General features: G+C 34.1%; 1 protein-coding gene across 1 annotated transcript in view; it reads left to right on the top strand.

Annotated features, from left to right (window-relative positions):
* The window catches only part of LOC144858623 (ATP-binding cassette sub-family F member 3-like), a 140,037-nt gene that overhangs the window by 91,857 nt on the left and 30,124 nt on the right, over nt 1-18,056 (top strand). The window contains exons 15-17 of the mRNA XM_078714709.1: nt 3,408-3,540; nt 6,711-6,891; nt 8,750-8,882. Coding sequence (XP_078570835.1) covers nt 3,408-3,540; nt 6,711-6,891; nt 8,750-8,882 — 447 coding nt within the window. The remainder of the gene's footprint in view (nt 1-3,407; nt 3,541-6,710; nt 6,892-8,749; nt 8,883-18,056) is intronic.

Genomic DNA, 18,056 nt, shown 5'->3' with positions numbered 1-18,056 from the left:
ATGGGTATTCAGTTTTCAGATATCAGGGATAGCCATTAGGCAAAGGAGCCCTGGTTACCGTTACGTTTAAAAACCTCAAAAAGTGAGCATTAGCGGCATGACTGATGTGAGTGTTTACAGGGACTATCCTACCAGTTCACTGGTCAAATGATTGGCACTTTGGCTATGTTCAGACCCATGGCGTTAGACCGTTTTAGCGTACAACGTTACTAGCAAGGTCACATTACAAACCGCAGAGAAAAAAATGAGGTGTTCAGACCCATAGCGTACGATTATCGTTACAACGGAAGTGCGTCATTCAGGTTGGTTCTAGTTGCATATTCAAGTGCTCTTACCCACATGTTTTCATCATTATTTCCACTGTATATAGGCCTAGATCTCAGCCCTACAATTATGACAAAATTTGCCGTAAATAAAACATACCTCAGCATTTATTTAAGTAAAATATAGTAAAGACAAATTTCTGTTTCTATTGTTTTATTTTGTAGTAAAAAAAACATTTTCCCCAGGCTCTTGTGTTACGAAAATAAAGCAGGCCTCCTAATGATGAAGATGGAGATTGTGTTAACCACATGGGTGGAAAAATTGATTGTGATTAGTCCAGACCAGTCAGTTAAAAAAAACCCTTAACTTGCTATAAAAATGACACAGCTCCCCTTGTTTGTTTACTGAATTTTTTAGGAGTTAGGGGGTTTTCAGCATTAAACTTGTCCAGTCTAGTCTGCCTTCTTGTATATATGAATGAGTGACTTGATGTCCCACCACGCTAGTTTTTAGCTTGAATGAAATGCGTGATTGGCTCTTAGCTAGGCCTAAAAGGGGACGAGCTCGTAGTCACTATGTTTAAATACAAGGTGCATTTATTTATTTCATTTGTTAGAAAATATAATGGTAATCAATTGATACATGTAGTTTGTAGCCTAGTTTTTTTTAACAGTTGTATTTGTAGCCTAGTTAGGCCTTATTTATTCTGGCCTTTTTGTTGTTGAAATCCATCTCTCACACATTGACGATACAAGATGTCAGCCTAGGTCAAACCTTGTTTCGCGTCATAACAGGAAACGTTCTGATTGGATACAACGTTGACTTACAGTAGCGTTGTACGCTAAAACGGTATTATCAACCGTTTTCCACTACAACGCTACAACCGTTGTACAACGCGTTGTACGCTAATCCCCAACTGTAGGCAAACTTCTAAAAATAAAACGTCCAGTCGATCCAGAAACGATGCCGACAACAAAAGATCGTTAACATTCTAGATATAGTATCGGACCGTCGATCATGCGCACAGACCTAGATTTTTTTTGTGGCTCATATATGGCAGGTCTGGAAACGCGACGAAGATTGTGTACCTAGATTTTGTGTCACATGACATGAAACGCGATACACTCTAAATTAACTGTTTTTTTTCACTCAAAATTAATTATGGTCGAGGTTAGCTACAGAATACTAGGGCCATTTTCATTACACAGTGACATGTCGTAATAATTGAATAGGCTATGTTAAATCTAAACATGGAATAGGCCTATATTGATTTTGCATATATTTTGTTTATGTTTACGTCGGCATATTTATAATTTGCTAAGCCAAGGTAGGATTAAATAATTTAACGTAAGCCTAGCCTAGGCCGCCGAAACTAGACTCCACTCCGATGTCGATAGGACGCACGATGTCGTCTCGTCCGGCTAAATTAGGCTAACCACCAAAATGTGTCGTCTCCTAAATAGTTAGGCCTAGCTTAGGTAGGATTTTTAGGCGGTGCCGATTTTAAGTAGTGAACAGTACATTGTTAATTTTCATTGTCCATGCGTTTTCTAAAGGCGATGACAATGTTGTTTATTAACTCTACCAAACCACCCTACGATCGACGCGTTGATAATTATAATAACAATCCATCGTATCTTCTAGTAGTAAGTTACGAATAATAGGCTACGATCGGGGCTACGATCTACATGCGTAAATATAGTGGTGGTCGGCGTCATGAAAATGGTGGTCGAAAATCCCGAGTGGCGTCCATCACCGACCACTGTGGTGACATCCCTGACAAAATTAAGTCTAGATAGATCCCTTAGGCATCATAAATCACGGCCCAACAAATTAGTATTAATGACAGAAATTTGATACAACGAAACAGTAAATACTGCCCGGTGATATACTGAAAATTTAATTAATTAATTTGAAACGATAAAGATGAGGGAATCTGTGAGAATGCGAAAAAGTCGTCCCAACCGAGACTCGAACTCGGACCGTCTGCTTGATATGCAGCTGTCCTAACCATTAGACCACTGGGGCTTTCATGGTATTGTTCGAGCTCGATTGGATGTAGCAACTCTTTAACATTCTTGGCGTGGTACGGTTGGAACAACACTAGTCCTCAAGTGTACGCACGCGCACCAGAGATCAATTTGATACGCCCTCATCTATTCAGTATTTTTATTAACGAAACGGGATCTCCGAAGAGATACTTTTTATATATATAAACATATCGGGCAGAGAACATTAATTCTAAACCGCCCGGTGATATACTGAAAATTTAATTAATTCATTTGAAATGATAAAGATGAGGAAATCTGTGAGAATGAGAAAAAGTTGCCCCAATCGAGACTCCAACTCGGACCGTCTGCTTGATATGCAGCTGTCCTGTCCTCTTGTACAAAAATGAAGTTTTTTGGACAAGTAGTTCTCGAGAAAATGCAATTTCAATTTACTTGCTCGCTGGTTTTTGAAAATTCTGTCCTATCTTTTAACAGTAGCAGGTCTGAAAATAATAATAAAAAGTGGTCCAGAATTGTGACCGTGGTCCGGATTGCCTCCAAAATTTAATAGAGTGGTCCTTGACCACATATCTATCTGTATTTTCATTTTGGTAAAGATCTTGATAAATAACTTTTTGAGTAATCCTGCTAACAAACAAACACACGTGATCGATTACATATACTGCACCTCCTTGGCGGAGGTGAAAAACAGTTGTAACAACTATAGGTAACATCAACATAAAAATTTAAGCCACTAAAACCACCTGTCTTGCTGGTCAAGACAGTGGCCTCTCAAAAAATAGATTTGGTAACACACAATTTATATTTCAACCTGAGACAATTGTTGTTTCTGCAGTATTAAACCAACATCTTATCTGATTTCTGTACACGTTTTACAAGTCTGTATTTTCCAGAAAAAAAACGCTAACTGATGGACTAACATGAACAAGACAAATTAAATACAGACTTGTATCTACTGGCGTCCTTGAATACCAAAAATACAAAGTTAACAAATTTGTGTTCATTCGTAGATAAAGTTGTGAACGTGAAAAAGGGGGATTAGGAGAACTGCCCCTCTCATCTATACAAATGACGCTATATGCCATGTGTTACAATAATAATACAATAAATAAATAATATTTCTTTTTTCAGATTTCCATCTGATTTTGAAAAGTTGTCACCACCTGTTCTTCAATTATCAGATGTGATGTTTTGCTACACACAAGAAAAAGTGTTATTTAGTGGGGTTGACCTGTCAGCAGATCTAGACTCTAGGATATGTATTGTAAGTATTTAAACACATTATTAATCCCCTGTATTTTTTCAGCTGGTTATCCAGGTTTGGTAGATAACCATTTTGATTGTCAATTAGGTCTTCTCTCCATTCCGCAAATAATCGAAGAAGAAATTCAGTTCAACTTAATTAATCCACAGAAGCCTAGATAAACACTGGGTTGCTGGGTTGTTCTTTTATGGGGCCATGCACATACAAAATACAAATTGAAAAAAAAAAAAAATGCGTGCAGGCAAGCAGAAGAATCAATTTCTAATCAACTTTCTACGCGTAAGTGTGTCAAAAATTCCCATGTGCGCGCGCTAAAAACATCTTTTTTCGCATGATTTATGTTTTTCCAGCCTTTTCTAGTAATTTTACCATCTTTCAAACAATTTTGACTTAAAATCACGTCATACGAGCACGTCAAATTGGACATTTTGCACGCGTTTTTGATGAAAAAGTTTAAAAATTCGTCAAAATTATGCCTTTTTTAAACAGTCATAATTCCTACACTGTAAACTACATGGTGAAGTTTATTGTTATTACATATTATGGAAGTAGATGAGTTGTAGATATCGAATCATGCATCAATATGGCTAACCGGACATTGTGACGTCATCGCATGGCCACTCGAATATAAAATATAGGATTTTTGTCTCTTTCGTCATAGCTCATCACATTTAATAGAGCGCATCTCCACTTATCCGTATTCCATTTCCCCCCATTTTTATATTATTGTCTAGGTCAATGAATTATTTTTCGCATGAGTTACCATTTTTAAAATTGTGATGATGTCATCATGTTCATCATGAATAACTTGGGTCACTTATTTTCATCAAATTTTTGATTACCATCAAATTTAAATATCTTATAGCTCCTCAGAATGATAAGTGATACTCATGATTAAAACGTTTTCTGGAAGCTGTTGAATTGTAGATAGGAATTCATGTACAAATTTTGCGCATCGGCTGTTGTGACGTCATCATATGGCCCAGTTGAATTATAAAAGTCGTATTTTCATATTTTGCGTCATAGTTCATGACATTTAAAAGAGGGAGCATCCATATTCTACGTATCCAAATTTGTTCAACACGTTAATATGTTGTTACTCAGATAATTCCCTTCCAAAATTGCTATCTACATGTTTCATTTTGATGACGTCATTATGTTAAAAATTGGATAAAAAGGCGGGTCCCGTTATTTTCACATATTCTGCACTGTATGTAGTACGTATACAGTATATAGTGTATATACTTAGACGTGACACAAAATAAAGGGCACACATTTTAATTTCTTCAGATCACAATGACATAATCGTTTTTCTGTGCTCAATATTCTAACATATGACGTGCACGTGGCGTTTGCGCTGCGGATAACCTAACTCGTCCATAGTGACGAGTTCAAATCTAGAATGTTTTTTTGTTATCGATATAAACGCAGACAATGAAGACAATAAATGCGTAATTAGGTACACAAACCATTACTTGCTCAGCGTTGTGAGAGTAAACATGTGCGTTGATTAGGCTAGGACTCTTGCCGTTCGAACAACGTAGTGCTTGGCGTTTGAACGACACAGTGCTTGGCGTTTGGACGATTATTGTAGTGTATGTCGTATTTAATGTTTTGTAAACTTATTGATTCAAAGAATTGTAAAACAAATATACAATCTCACATGTTACAACCGTTAATGTAGTAAGCGCCAGCTAATGTCGAAACAACTGTTAATGTAGAACAACCCACCGCTTATGTAGTAAAACCTCCAGCTTATGTAGAAACACCAACAGCTTATGTAGTAAATAAAAATCAACACCAGCTAATGTAGACACAATCGAACTCGTCCAAGCTTTTGGGGCATAGATCATTGTGGCCAAATTTGGTGAGAATCGGATGAAAACTGTGGCCTCCAGGCTGTTCACAGACACACACACACAAACATACAGGGGTGAAAACATAACCTCCTTGGCGGAGGTAATAATTGGTACGTCTAGCAACATCTAAAGGAACTTGTTTTTAATGTGTTGAGATGCTTCCCTTAATCTCATAATATATATTGCCAACAGTGCTGGCACATGTTAAGGAATCAAAATCAATCCATTAAAGTCCCATTCTCTACATTTTTTAGATCTAATTTAAGGTCACAAATTACATTTAATGACAAAATAAATACTATATGGTCTTATTGAGATAACTTTTTTCGTCTATAAACAGTTAAAAATTGTGAATAATAAGTTGATTCTAATAATTTAAGCAGCCCGCTATAAATCCCAACATGCATTGCGCATGGATTGATATTTTTGTTTTTTTTCTGTAATTGACCCACTTTTCGAATGATCGTGAGGCTTCCCTTAATCTCATAATATATATTGCCAACAGTGCTGGCACATGTTAAGGAATCAAAATCAATCCGTTAAAGTCCCATTCTCTACATTTTTTAGATCTAATTTAAGGTCACAAATTACATTTAATGACAAAATAAATACTATATGGTCTTATTGAGATAACTTTTTTCGTCTATAAACAGTTAAAAATTGTGAATAATAAGTTGATTCTAATAATTTAAGCAGCCCGCTATAAATCCCAACATGCATTGCGCATGGATTGATATTTTTGTTTTTTTTCTGTAATTGACCCACTTTTCGAATGATCGTGAGGCCAAAACAAATGGAAGACTCCTAACTTTTCAGCGAAATTACCGGATTTCCCCCAATTTGTATCAACTGATTCTGGCAAAAACAGAAAGACAATTAATGCAGCAACTATACAACGTCAGGACTATAGCTAACATACGATGTTCGTACATTACCCATGTTTACCAGCTAGGCCTAAAGACCACAAGCTACATAGGTAGTGCATTGTTTCTCTCTTTTTATCATAATTTATCATAAATCGTACATTTAAGACAAGGAATGACCTGGTTTAATGTTTTTAAAGTAATATATGCATTATTTTTACAAAACGTCACAAATTGTAGGGAATGAATCTTTAAGTGTTTTATTAAAAGAAATATTATTTGCAAAAAACAAGAAGAAACATGCAAAATACTCTATAATTGGCAGTGCCATGCATATAATGATGGTTTTTTTATTCGTTGAATGGAGAAAACATTTTCATTCAATTAATTATTTTTAAACTCATGAACATTCTCAACATTCCTTATTTGTATATTATTTTTGTTATAGGTAGGAGAAAATGGAACTGGTAAAACAACTCTTCTTAAAATACTTCTTGGAGACTTAAATCCAGTTGATGGTATACGACACGCACACCGTAATTTACGTATAGGCTACTTTACCCAACATCACATAGATCAGTTGAATATGAACCAATCGGCTATTGAGTTTCTGGCAACAAAATATCCAAGTAAGCAATGTCAGTTGGTAATATGGGCTTTTGGAATTGAGTGAATGTGCACGATGTTCACGTCCACATGGGTATATGTCCCCAGGTATATGAACATTTTGATCGTAGTGGACATTCATGTCGTATGCAAATTGTAGCATTTTAAAATGTTGAAGAAAGAAAGAAACGAATGAATGAAAAACAAAACCACTCAGCTTCGGCTTCCTACAAAATTCAAGCCATATATACAAATCTCACACAGTTCAACAGTTTTACATCATTCATCATCAAATAAAATATATGGCAATCTTGGAGAACTAGTGAAGTCCTCCTCCCATTTCAAGTTTCCCTTTGCAAGTAACACTAACATATTTAGCCCTTTTAAAACTCTCTCCTTATAGGCTAGGCAATCTAAAAAAAAACAGGCCAAAGTGAAACAAATTGCAAACAGAGATTTAAATGATGAGGAGATCAAAATTTGAGCATCACACCTCTGTCACTTATCCCGATGATATGCAAATTAGCTTAAATATGCAAATTAGGGTGAAATTACAGGGTTACCATATCTCAAAAACTACTAGTCTGAGAGAGTTTATTTTTTCACTGATTTATTCAAAATGTGTATATTTATATTTACTCTAATGAAACATTTTACGAAAAAATTTGACCTTCGACCCCATTGATCAATGTTTGCATACACAATGTGACTAAAATGTCTCTAGAGACTTTATTTTGCCCTCAAATGACCCAAACATAGGTTCCTAATAGCCAGCATAGGACCACATTGTAATTCCCAAAATCACACCTTTGTCACATACCTCGAAAGTATGCAAAGTAGTAGTACAATTTAAATAAAATATGCAAATAAGGGGGAAAAATTACAGTTGTCCTATATCTCGAAAACCACTAATGCTAGAGAGTAGATTTTTCACAGCCATATTCAGAATCTACATATTTCTATTTGCTCCAATGAAATATTTTACAAAAAATTGACTGGAAGTATGACATTTGACCCTCGACCCCATTTCTCAATATTGCATATATAATGAAACTAAAATGTCTGTAGAGACTTTGTTTTAAATCTCAAAATCACACCTGCATCACTCACCTTCAAAGTATGCAAATTATTAGTACAAGTTACATGAGATATGCAAATTATTGGGTGAAATCGCAAGTTCTTATATATCGAAAACCGCTAAGGCTAGAGAGTTGATTTTTTCAAAAACTTGTTCAGAATGTACATATTTATATTTGCTCTAATGAAACATTTTACGAAAAAATTACCGGAACAATTGGCCCTCGACCCCATTTATCAATGTTTGCATACATAATGCGATTAAAATGTCTGTAGAGACTTTTTTGGACACAAATGACTTGGATACAGTTTTCCTATAGTCAGCATAGGACCGCTTTGTAATTCCCAAAATCACATCTTTGTCTCACACCTCGAAAGTATGCAAATTATTAGTACAATTTACATGAAATATGCAAATTAGGGAGTGAAATTACAGTCTTCCCATATCTCGAAAACCATTAATGCTAGAGAGTGGATTTTTTCAAAGCCTTATTCAGAATGTACATATTTATATTCGCTCTAATGAAACATTTTACGCAAAAATTGTCGGAATTATGACATTTGACCCTCGAGCCTATTTCTCAATATTTTCATATAATGCAACTAAAATGTTGTACAGACTTCGTTTTTGCCTCAAATGACTCAGATACAGGTTTTCTATAGCCAGCATATAACTGTTTAGTAAAAAGTTTGCGAGATGCTCAATTGGACAAAAATATTATTGGTGAACTGAATGTGTTTAGTATTTTGCATATTTGGCTTTCCATCATTTTTACACAATAAGTACTTCATTCATTTTACCAGATAAGCCATTAGAAGAATATCGTAGACAACTTGGTAGTTATGGAGTAAGCAGTGACCTAGCAACAAGGTCAGTTGCAAGTTTATCTGGAGGCCAAAAGAGTAGAGTTGCTTTTGCTGCCATGTCAATGAACAGGTATTCTTTATATTTTGTAGTTTGTGGTATACTTGCTTTTAGCAATTGAGAAGAAAAAAAATATGAACACCATCAACATCAAGGTATCTTTACTATTGATCAATTCAAGATACTGGAACTAGGTGCTTATTTGAGGCAAATCCTTCAATTGTGATAACATTCTAAAGCACAGTTATTCATTGGGGTATTCAAAAAAATTAAAATGGAAGGATTCCCCAAAATTTGGCCAGGAGAAAGCGGCCATTTTGGATTTCAAAAAGAAGCCCATCTTGAAATCAAGCACACTGGGCAAGATAGTATGGGCTTCTTTGCGAGAAACAAGGTGATTTAATGCCAGATAACTTGATGCAAATATTATATCAAGTTTATATCTTAAATTCATTTTACAGTTTGTGTTTTGATCACAAATATGTAAAAAATGGCAGGTTACGTCTAAAAAAAAAGTTTGCAAAAGTAATCTCAACTAGATTTAATTTGTCACTATGACGAATTATAGGTTATATGCATTGATTTAAATAAAGATAATTGATTTTTAAAAGATATATTGATTGATTGATTTTCTCAGAATCTTTAATTATTTATAATAATAATGATAGGATCTTGCTAACGCGAATACAATAGCCGGTATTACAATCCGACCAAAGATCCCTCTGCGTATAATGTCATAAACCACATTGTTACATAGTAATAAAGACATTACTTACTTTTTATCTAGATTTCATTATAAATTATGTGTATAATCTATACACTATAAAAAATAAAATGGAATAAACAATACGGATAGTAAAAAAAAATCTTATTTCATTTCCCAAGGTGAGACTCGATCTCCGTACCTTGAATGCCATAGACACGAGCACAGACCACCAAGCCATACACAACTGAATAAAAGTTGTAGAAAAATTCCTCTGTGTATTTACTATGCAGTAACCACTTCAGTGCAGATAGATTATTACATACCGCAATGAATTATAATTTTTTACTATGATGATATCTTTAAAAATGTAAAAAAATGATGCACTGTCAAACTATATACCAGGCCTCGAGTTTTACCGCGGCCACCGCGGCCAGTGCCATCGGTGCCCTCCCAGTTGGCCTCAATGCCCTCGAAAATGAATAGCACCCACGGCCACTACTGGCCTGCCCTTTTTTTTGCGTTGGCCGTGAGTGCCCTTCCCGAGTTTTACCACAATAAAAACTACTGAAGTAGATAGAAAATAATGTCAAGAATATCGGACGAGACGCAAAACTATCGCCTGTCTTTGTTGCAAGGGGATTTCCCTAAACGCATTTATTAATACACCATAACATAACAGTAGACAAAACATCGAACATATTTGTGTAACCAAAACAATATCGTCCCGGCCGCCGTGCGTGGTAAATCATGGTATAAATAGTACATTAAAATACAGGGGTGTACACTTTTAATAATCAAGCTAAAAACGTTCCTCGATCGGAGGTCACTGAAAGTATTAAAGTCGCACCACCCCCACCTCAATAATCGAGCTAGCCGCCTTCGTTGAAAAAAAATTACACGCACTCCTAGCCTAGCCTATCCTCCCGCCGCCGATCCGATCAAACACACGCAATTCAATACATTGGGAAAACAATTCCATTTGACGCACATGCACCCTCTGATAAGAAATTTCACACGACGTCTTGTGAGTACGAAGGATCGGATCGTTGGAAAAACAATTCCTTTTGACGTACACGCACCCTCTGATAAGAAAATACCATGTGCGTGGCAGGTGTAGTCCATTATACGTGTAAAATTAGGGGTGTCCAATTTTATTACCAAAGTTAAACCGGCACCTCAACCCGAAGATCGTTGGAAGTATATTATATTTATATTTTATCGCACCCACATCAAGGAAACAGAGAGAGGGGTCGGCGTCCGTCCATGTTTTGAATTCTTATAAATATGAATTATACTAACAAAAAAGCTTCAGAAATCGGAACTCGAAATCAAAATTCTACTACATAATGTCATTGGCTTGATTTTTACCGTGGTTAACACTCTGTGTATGAATAGTTGTAGTTAAGGCCTACAAACAAATTGTTTTTGTTGTATCATGTTTTTTCCGTCCGCTGCGCCTTAGTGCTGCTAAGTGCTTGCTGTTGTTAGGGTCTTTACCTGTTGGGCCTTGGTTGGGCCTGGCTTCACATGGCTTTTTTGATCGCATTGTCTGAAACTAAACGAAACATTCAACACAGGACGGTAAACTGTAAACGCTAAACATCGTACCTTAATAATTATTATTTATATGGATCGTAAATACACGTACGGTAATATTTATATGAAATACAAAAAGATGTAGAGTCCTCTCCTACTACTACTACTACGCAATCTGATGAATAGGGGAAATTCCCCCAAAAATGTTTGCGGGTAGAATTTTTTTTTTTTTTTTTAAATTCCACCCGGGCGGAAACAAGCTATTTTTAAATTTAGGCCTAGTTATTAAAATATTTTTTAATTTTGGCCTTGGTGCCCCTTCGATTTAAAACAAATGGCCTTGGTACCCTCCCATTTGGCCTTGGTGCCCCTCAAATCAACGAAAAACCGGAGGCCAATTGGCCTTGCCCCTAAAATCCCCAAATTCGAGGCCTGATATACTTTTAACTTTAATATATGAACTTTTGAAGGAAGAAAGTTAATGTTAAGTTTGTTATTTTGGAAAATGTCATAATTTGTTTGATTGTCGAAATTAATTTTTAAAAATTTAATATGCAATTAATATGACTTAATCAACTTTAGTTCTCTTAATTTAATAATAAATCATACATATGATATATACACTTCAAGAAAATGAAATAAAAAATAGGTGTTCCCGAGCATTCTGACGATCTATATTAATTTAAAAATTTAGCATATTTTCACCATTTTTTTAACTTACACGTGCGTAGCCTGTCACTTTTGACGTGCTCGTATAACGTAATTTTGCGTTGAAAAGTGAATAAAATATGATGATATTATTAAAGAAAGGTTGTACAACAGAAATCGGACAAAAAGAGTGCGCATTAACGTTTAACGCGCAGTGCGTGTGCAAAAATCTGCGCAATCATGGCAACGCTTAAAATTGCCTGAAACGTACTCCAAGTTCATCGAAAATAAATTGTTTTAAGCGCGCGTACGCATGCATTATATGCGCTACGCACGTAATTATATTGCCATATGATGAAATATGACCTGAAATTTATGAGTACCAAATTTTGTTTAAAAGTGATTCATGCTTGTGAAGATATGATTACAAACATGATTTCGTTAAATCGCGCGTAGACCGCGTAATTTATGATTGCGGACCGTGAAAACATAACCACATCGATTCCTGGCCATAAGGAATATACTCTGAAAAATTGACTTAGCTAGATGAAACTGATATCAAGATAATTGGCGGAAAAAATAGTGCAAGGAAAGAATAAATAAATAAAGAAATAAATTAATAAAGATTGTGACAGAATCAAGAGGTTATATGCATTATCATAAAAAGAATTCTATCTCGAAAAGAAGCACATCTTTAAAACTAGATTTTAACTGGTCACCCTGACGAGTTCAGGTTATCCGTGCGGAAACGCAATATGCTCATACATTGAAATGTAAATGCTGATCCTATGACATGAATAAAATATGTTTCAGTTCTGAATTGTACCTATTTTGTGTCATAAAGCATAACAGTATTTACAGAATACACTGTATTATGTTATATACAGTGAAGCATAGATAAAATTACAAGACCCATCTTTAAATCCAATTTTTAACATAATCACGTCATCAAAATGTAACATAAATGAAGGAATGTCAGATAATCATTAATTACATTAATGAAAATTTGGGCACATAGAAGCGAGATGCGTGCTATTTAAATGAAATGAAGTTTTACAAAAGAAATGAAAATCCAACTTTTTTAATTCAACGGGCCATATGATGACGTCACAACAACCGATAGACAGAAGTTTTACATGAATTCATATCTACAATTCAACAGCTTCTATAAAAAGTTGTAAACATGAAAATTTCATTTCATTCTGAGGAGTTATAACAGATTCAAATATATTGTATAGTTAAAATTGGGTCACCCACAGTATTATAACCATGATGACATCACCCTTTGCAAAAAAGCCGTATACGAACGTATACGATTTACATACGTTTCGTATATGTTTCGTATAGGAAGTCCATTTCGTATACGAAACGTATACGTCAATTCGGAAGTTCCTGCCCGCATAATAAACATATACGAACCGTATACGATCATTTATAAACAATTTCCTAATTATACGATCCGTATACGATACGTATACGATACGAGTCGTGTATACAAACTGCATCATATTACCAAGCGAAAGGGACTGTCCCTCTTTTTACAAGACGACGATAGCATACGTTTACGATGGCAGGAGCATCTTGACTTCAATAATTAGTGTACAATTTGTTTGTTTTTTTTTCAGTCGGTATATGTACATTAAATTCCCTATGATGATTTAGTTCATAGTTTTTGCTAATGAAAAAAATTGGTGCTGTATTTTACAAGACGTTATTTTTCTATCAAGCATAAAACCCACCCAGGCTGTTCCGTCTTGTTTATCCCCTCTGCTATTTCTTTACCTTCGGTACGTTCCATTAATAAGTGAATCATACAAAATGTGCTGTTATTAATTTGAAAGTGCTTTAATTAATATTAATGTACTTGGAAATAAATAAATAAATATTAAATTGGACCCGCAGTATATTAAATTTAAAACGAGTAAGTAAAATCCATGAATTACGATGTAATAAAAATGTAGAATACATGTGGCTCCCTATTATATATATGGAATGATCCAAATAATTCGCCCCAAAACGTGCCTGTGTTGTGTGTGCTGCATGCATGCATCACATGGATGGATCAGATTTCATTTATTAGGTGATCATTTAGAATTCTAAATGATCACCTATTGTTATTGTATGAAATCTTTATTTTTAGGTGATCATTTAGAATAAAATGATCACCTATTGTTATTGTATGAAATCTTTATTTTTTTTATTTTTTTTTTTATTCTTTCTGTACACTTTTTGTGTAACAAATATCTCAAAAAGTTGAATGGCAATGATCACAAAAATTACACAATGTCTTTCAAATACTTTAACTTAGACATAATAAGCTTTTCAGCGTGATCACTCATCCGTGACGTCATTTATACGCCATTTTGTGAAATCACAATATCAATCATATCTTTACTATTCATTATCACATATTAATGAAATTCACTACAAGTAAACTTCAGGTCAAGGTAAAAATATTAGAAAATAAAAACTTGCGCGTTTTAAGGTCATGCGCGTGAAATCGCGCGTTAAAAATTTAAAAAGCCCAAAATTAAGTTTTGATCAATTTAGAGTATGAATTAGGCCATTTGCGTGTTTTAAAAAATTACTGCGCAAAAATGCGTTTTTGCGCACGCGAATCTTAGAAAGCGTAAAAAGTAAAATTTGATGAATAAATCATATTCTACTCACAATCCTTAGTACATTTACCCATTTTGAGTCCATTCAGACTTAAAATGACGCTATACGAGCATGTTAAAAATGACAAAATGCGCACATTAATTGTACAAAAGTGCTAAAAATGGTAAAAAATAAGGCCTTTTTAAAATGAATATAACTCTTCAGAATGGAAGATGACCCCCATTTTTTTAAACTTATTATGGAAGTTAATGAGTTGTAGATATAAATGTATATACCCATTAGACGTACAAAATGGTATGACGTCATCATTTGGCCACATGAATTTTTAAAATTAGGATTTTTTATCTTTTTGTTTAGATTATCACATTCAACAGAGCGTATCTCTGTTATTTGTGCTCGAATTTTGCACAAATTTCAGTATGTGCTTGCTTAATTATTTATCTTTCCATGAGTGGTCAGCGTTTTCATTTTAATGACGTCATCACGCGTAAAACCTTGAATAACCTAGGTCGTGTAATTTCACCTACACCATACATTTGAATATCTTACAGCTCTTCAGAATTAAATGTGACCTTGAAAATTATAAATTATTATGAAAGCTGATGAAATGTAGATATAAATTCATATAAAAAATAAGCCTATCGGATGTTGCGAAGTTATAATATGGCCAGTTGAAGTTAAAAAGTAGTTTTTAAATTTCTTTAGTCAAAGTTATACAAATTTCAAAGAGCGCGCATTGCGCTTCTACGTGCCAAATTCTCTTCCAATTCTTATATTTATTTGCTCAATTCATTATCTTTCGAAATTGTCAACTTCAAGTTTATTTTGATAATTCCATCATATCAAAAAATTTGAACATTGTGTGGTTCCCGTAATTTCACCTATGTTACACTGTATATAGATATACTGTACACTGTACTGTATAGAGTATATATTCTATGACACATAATAGGTACAACTCAGCACTATAAGCATATGCATCATGTCGTAGGATGGCGTACATCAACTTTTTACGATCATATGTTAACGTACATGCATGTTTAAAAAATGTTAATTTCATTAAAATGATAAAAATGATCACCTATAATTCGTCAAAGTGACGAATTAAATTCTAGTTTTTCTTTTTATTGTTTCTGTACACTATTTTGTGTAACAATTATCTCAAAAAGTTTAATGTCAATGATTACCAAAATTTCAGAATATCTTTCAAATAATATAACTTAATCCTAATAAGCTTTCCAGCGTGATCACTCATCCGTGACGTCATTTATACGCCATTTTGTGAAATCACATTATCAATCATATCTCCATAATTTATTATCACATATTAATGAAATTCACTACACGTAAACTTCAGGTCAAGGGTAAAAATATTAGCAAATAAAAAGTTGCGCGTTTCAAGGTCATGCACGTGAAATCGCGCGTTAAAAATTTAGAACGCTCAAAATTAAGTTTTTATCAATTTAGAGCATGAATTAGGCCATTTGCGCGTTTCAAAAAATTACTGCGCAAAAACACGTTTTTGCGCACGCGATTCTTAAAAAGCGTAAAAAATAAAATTTGATGTATAAATCACAATCTACTCACAATTCTTAGTACATTCACCGATTTTGAGTCCATTCCGACTTAAGATAACGCTATACGAGCACGTTAAAAATGACAAAATGCGCAAATTAATTGCATCAAAGTGCTGAAAATGGTGAAAAATAAGGCATTTTTAAAATGAAAATAACTCTTCAGAATGCAAGATGACCCCCATTTTTTTTAACTTATTCGGGAAGCCATTGAGTTGTAGATATGAATTCATGTACATATTTGACGTACAAAATGTTGTGACGTCATCAAATGGCCACTTCAATTTAAAATTAAGTTTTTTTTCTCTTTTGTCATATTTTATCACATTCAATAGAACGCATCTCTAATAATTTGTGCCTGATTTTTGCTCAAATTTTAGTATGTGATTGCTCAATTAATTGACTTTCTCATGACCTGCCACTATTTTTATTTTGATGACGTCATCACGCGTAAAAACTTGAATAACGTAGGTCGTGTAATTTCACCTTCACCGTAAATTTGAATATCTTACAGCTCTTCAGAATTAAAGGTTACCTTGATAATTATAATTTATTATAAAAGCTGATGAAATGTAGATATGAATTCATATAAAAATTAAGCCTATCGGATGTTGTGACGTTAACATATGGCCAGTTGAAGTTAAAAAGTAGTTTTTTCATCTTTTTCGTCAAAGTTATACAAATTTCAAAGAGCGCGCACAGCGCTTCTACGTACCAAATTCTCTTCCAATTCTTATATTTATTTGCTCAATTCATTATCTTTCGAAATTGTCATCTTCGAGTTTATTTTGATAATTCCATCATACCAAAAAATTAGAACATGATGTGTGTCCCGTAATTTCACCTATGCTACACTGTATGCTACACTGTATACCTTATATACTGTACATATTGTATATGGCATATAATAGGCACAACTCAGCACTAAAGCGTATAATAGGATGGCATACATCAACATTTTCTGATCGTATGTTAACGTGCGTGCAAAAAATTATTTCGGTAAAATGATAAAAATGATCACCTATAATTCGTCAAAGTGACGAATTAAATTCTAGTTTTCAATCATCATTGTTGTTGTCCAACAGGATTTTTTTGCTACGGGTTTTAACTCGCCATAAAAAAAAATAAAAAATGGGATGTAGGCCTAGGTACAGTAGGCCAAAGTAAATTCGATGACTTCTAGCTAACTAGGCTATAGGCATATTGTAATTGTATAGATCGAACATGCAGTAACTAGCTACTGCAGCAGCTCTAGTAAACTAACTAGGCCTGGGAAAAATACGCCAAAGAAAAGAGTCTGTTACACTTATTGTGAAAATAAGCTAGCTAGCTTTCCCCCATATATTAGATTTGGTTATATTGGTTGTATTATTATATAACCTACTCTAGCTAGTAGTAAATCAACAACGGTGAAATAAAAATATGATATTATGGATATCATCGTTGCAGAGTTAGGGGGTGCCAACAAAACATTCAACAGCCAAAAATACAAAAAAGAAGCTCCGACGTTTTAAAGCATTTTACTATTTTAGGCATCAGAACTAATTGCTGTAAATTTCCTAGAGTTGTCACTGATGAATAAAATTTAACATAACCTACATGTAACTTAAAAAATCCAAATGGTAAATTGTACGCGAACATAGTAAGACCAGGTAAATGTTAAATACTTATTTTACATCTCCCTGGTAAAAAGGTACCCCACGCCCCCATTTTTATGCCTCCATCATTGACAGGCCAAGCGGTATTTAATCATATTTTTATTTATTTAATTCATAAATTTTTAAAAAATCGTTAATATAAATATGTGAACCTTTGTAACTTTTTGTTGTATATGCGCGGGTGCGAGATACTATTTAATAAGATAGGCTTTATTCATATCATATGTGTTGGAGTGGTAAACAACTATGAGCCTAGTTGCGAGGATACCGCCTCGTAACTACGTATTGACGTTTTACTATAATATTGAATATGTGTTACTTAAAAAAGGATGTAATAAATTGTGTACAATATTAGTAGCTAATAGTTTTGTTGTGCCCCCTCTGTACACACGGCTGCTGGATATTCATTTTAATGAATGTAGTACGAGTCTAACTCCAAATAAAGATATAGAACACATTTTGAGAATTCAAAGTTTTGATCTTTTTCAAGAATCTGATAAACATG

The sequence above is a fragment of the Antedon bifida genome, chromosome 2, assembly GCF_963402885.1.
Source record: "Antedon bifida chromosome 2, ecAntBifi1.1, whole genome shotgun sequence".
Classification (NCBI taxonomy): Eukaryota; Metazoa; Echinodermata; class Crinoidea; order Comatulida; family Antedonidae; genus Antedon; species Antedon bifida.
This window is presented reverse-complemented; position numbering and strand designations above follow the sequence as displayed.